General features: G+C 40.3%; 1 protein-coding gene across 1 annotated transcript in view; it reads left to right on the forward strand.

Annotated features, from left to right (window-relative positions):
• Positions 1-2,778, forward strand: part of ccm2l (CCM2 like scaffold protein) — a 36,221-nt gene extending 33,443 nt beyond the window's left edge. Inside the window, exons 11-12 of the mRNA XM_028582012.1 lie at positions 1,646-1,793; positions 2,575-2,778. Of these exons, the coding sequence (XP_028437813.1) occupies positions 1,646-1,793; positions 2,575-2,710 (284 nt within the window). The 3' untranslated portion in view covers positions 2,711-2,778. The remainder of the gene's footprint in view (positions 1-1,645; positions 1,794-2,574) is intronic.
• The last annotated feature ends 363 nt before the right edge of the window (positions 2,779-3,141 follow it).

The raw sequence follows: 3,141 nt of genomic DNA on the forward strand, positions 1-3,141 counted from the left end.
TCAAGTCGGAACTAACGTTTCTGTTTGTTAGAAAAACTTGGACAATTCTTTTGAAAATGAATCGAGCAGCAATTGTTCCTGTCAGCCACATGGGACCTTTTTTTTACATCACCGCTAGGAGGTCACCCCTGTCAGAAATGTTCAATTCCTACACATAGTGGTTTAGTGGTCACTTATCACACATTGTCTCCTAGGAGCAGATTCATACATACAATGTAAGGTTATATTCTCTGTCTCAGTCCTCTAAGTCCCTCCCACAATGCATTGCGCACACATCATGAATGATTGGGGGGTCACATAAATGATGCAGGTAGCCGATCCCAGCACTACAGTGTGTTTTTAAATTGCCTAGCCTTCTTCTGTTAAACCTTGTTATAAGCAGAGTGATCACACACATTACCACACACATATATATAAAACTACAGATATACTACAGATATCCCCTGTTTTAGCCTCACACAGTTTATTTTTTTATGTTAGCCAATCAAAAGACCAGGTGTACCGCTAGAATATGAATTCATAAAGTGAATTCTCAGGTAGTGTGTTATGTTAGCCTATAATGTGGCTCCTGTGTCCACAGACTCCCTCACATTTAACCAAATTGTAGTTCAGGTGGTCTAAAAATATGCATTAGTTATCCTGTAATGATTTCCCTTTCCATCCTTCATTTTAGGGCTGTCCTCTACTAAAGACATTCTTAGACGACTAACACTCATATGATTTTGAAGACTAATCGATAAGTTGATTTAACGGACAGATCTGTAAAACTTAGTTTCCCCACAAAGAATCAGGCAAAAGCACCCCTTTAAATCGTGTGTTTATCAGAGATGTGCTCATACATTTCTTTGAAATAACTCGGCATTAAAAAATGAGTATAGATTATAGTTGACTAATCGACTGAGAGGGGGCAGCCCTATTTCATTAAAGTGCTCATATTCTGCTTTTGGGATTTTTCCCTTTCCTTTATTTTGCTATACAGTGTATCTTTTGTATGCACGTTATAGATTTGTGTGAAAAAGGCCAAAGTCCCCCCCAAAGGGACTTACCATCTCCAACAGAAAACACTGTTCACCAACTGCTCCAAACAGCTCTATTGTAGTCCAGCCTTTACTTCAGAGACCAACGTTATAATGCTCGCCTAGCTGCTAGCATGGCACACCCTCATACTCTGCTTCTGACTGGCTAGTAGTCCTTACCTAGGTACTGTTAGGGCACGCCCTCATACTCTGCTTCTGACTGGCTAGTAGCCCTTACCTAGGTACTGTCAGGCCACGCCCTCATACTCTGCTTCTGACTGGCTAGTAGTCCTTACCTAGTTAATGCGCATGTGCGACTCCCAACAAAGATGGTACAGAAGTGTGATGCCTCACTCTGTAGCTAAAACACAGAGCTCAGCACACAGGGTGAAAAGAGGAGCTGCAACAATGTGCAGTACAACATAAATATGGTGTTTTTTGAAAATTAAACCATGTAAACCTATTCTGATATATCCTCTAAATACAATTATGAACCTGAAAATGAGCATAATATGGGCACTTTAATATTACTTATGATTATAAAAAGGGCAAAAAACCGAAAAACAACATGCAGCAAAGGTCATGATTTAATTATGATGAATAGCTGACTGGTTATCTTTGTTTCCCAGGCATGCGTCCGTTCATCCCAGACAAGGACGTTGGGGTGTTTGAGAGTTTCCTGGAGAGCATCGGGATCCGGGAGGGAGGCATTTTAACCGACAGCTTTGGACGCATCAAACGCAGCATGAGCAACACGTCGGCTACGGCCATGAAGGGGTCAGTACCGGAGGTCAGGAGGCGGGGCTCCTGATTGGTAATTGTCTCAATGCTCGGTTTGAAACTCAGTGAGGCCATGTTGTTTCTAACCCTTGTGTTGTCTTCCCGTCGACCATCTTTGTGTTTTGTCGGTTTTAATAGTTTTGCCACGTTTTTTGGCATTTTTTTAATTATGTTTTTGTACATTTGTGTCACTTTTTCCGATGTCTTTTTTCCAATTTTTCCGTCACTTTTTTTTAACAAATTTTTGTCACGTTTGGCGATGTTTTTGATGGTTTTTGTTGTCACTTTTTCAGATTTTTTTGGCCACTTTTGTTTAGCGTTTTTTTTGTCATAGGTCTGATATAGAAAGTGTTTTGCATTTCTATTTGAAAAAGCAAATTATTTTTATAAATTATATTATTATTGTTGTCTCTCCTGTGTTTTTGACTTAAGAACAGGTAAAAACTATGTTTTTTTGTCCTGATAGGCTCACTTTGTCTGACTAGTCCACACAGCATTCTGGGATGGGAGAAAAACTTGCTCTGATTTATTGACAATTCTTTAAACCAATCACAATTTTGTTGATGTAATACTAATTTCGGCCACAAGAGGCTTAAGTGCACCAGCATAGCCCATGTTCTGTTCTAAATAGAACTAAAAGCATTCATGTCATGGTTCCACACAAAAATCATTTCTTTGTGTAAAATAAGTGTGAATTTCCTGTAAAATCGCTTCATTCTCATCTGGACATTTTAATAAGCAGGCAGTCAGAAAGATGAGGTAACATTTTAACCCCCAGCAGGTATGATAACGGCTCTCTGGCCTCAGGATCGCAAGAATTCAACCGACGCATGACTGACATCACACACGACATCCAGGCTCTGGGCTTCCAGGACACACATGGAGACATTGAGGAGGAAGACTACTACCTCTGACTTCTGATCTGGAGCTACGTCATGAACCGGCCAGACCTCTCAGGTGGTCTGGGACAGCTCTGCTTCCTGTCCCCCCAGAGTCAGAACTAATCATGGGGAAGCAGCGTTCAGTTTTTACGCTCCACATATCTGGAACAATCTCCCAGAAAACTGCAGGTCCGCCAAAACGCTGCGTTCTTTTTAAATCAGGGCTGAAGACTTTTCTCTTTGTTGCTGCCTTTTTTTTTTTAACACCACACTGTAACTTTCATTCTTGTATTTCATATCTGTCCTATTTAATGTTAACTGTCTTTTACGATTTTAATTGTTTTAACTGGTAATTAATGTTTTATGTAAAGCACTTGGAATTGCCTTGTGCTATACAAATAAAGCTGCCTTGCCTTGATGGCGAGATAAGAGGATAAAGGGAAACACAGAGAGAGAGAGAGAGA

Source organism: Perca flavescens, chromosome 7 (genome assembly GCF_004354835.1).
Source record: "Perca flavescens isolate YP-PL-M2 chromosome 7, PFLA_1.0, whole genome shotgun sequence".
Classification (NCBI taxonomy): Eukaryota; Metazoa; Chordata; class Actinopteri; order Perciformes; family Percidae; genus Perca; species Perca flavescens.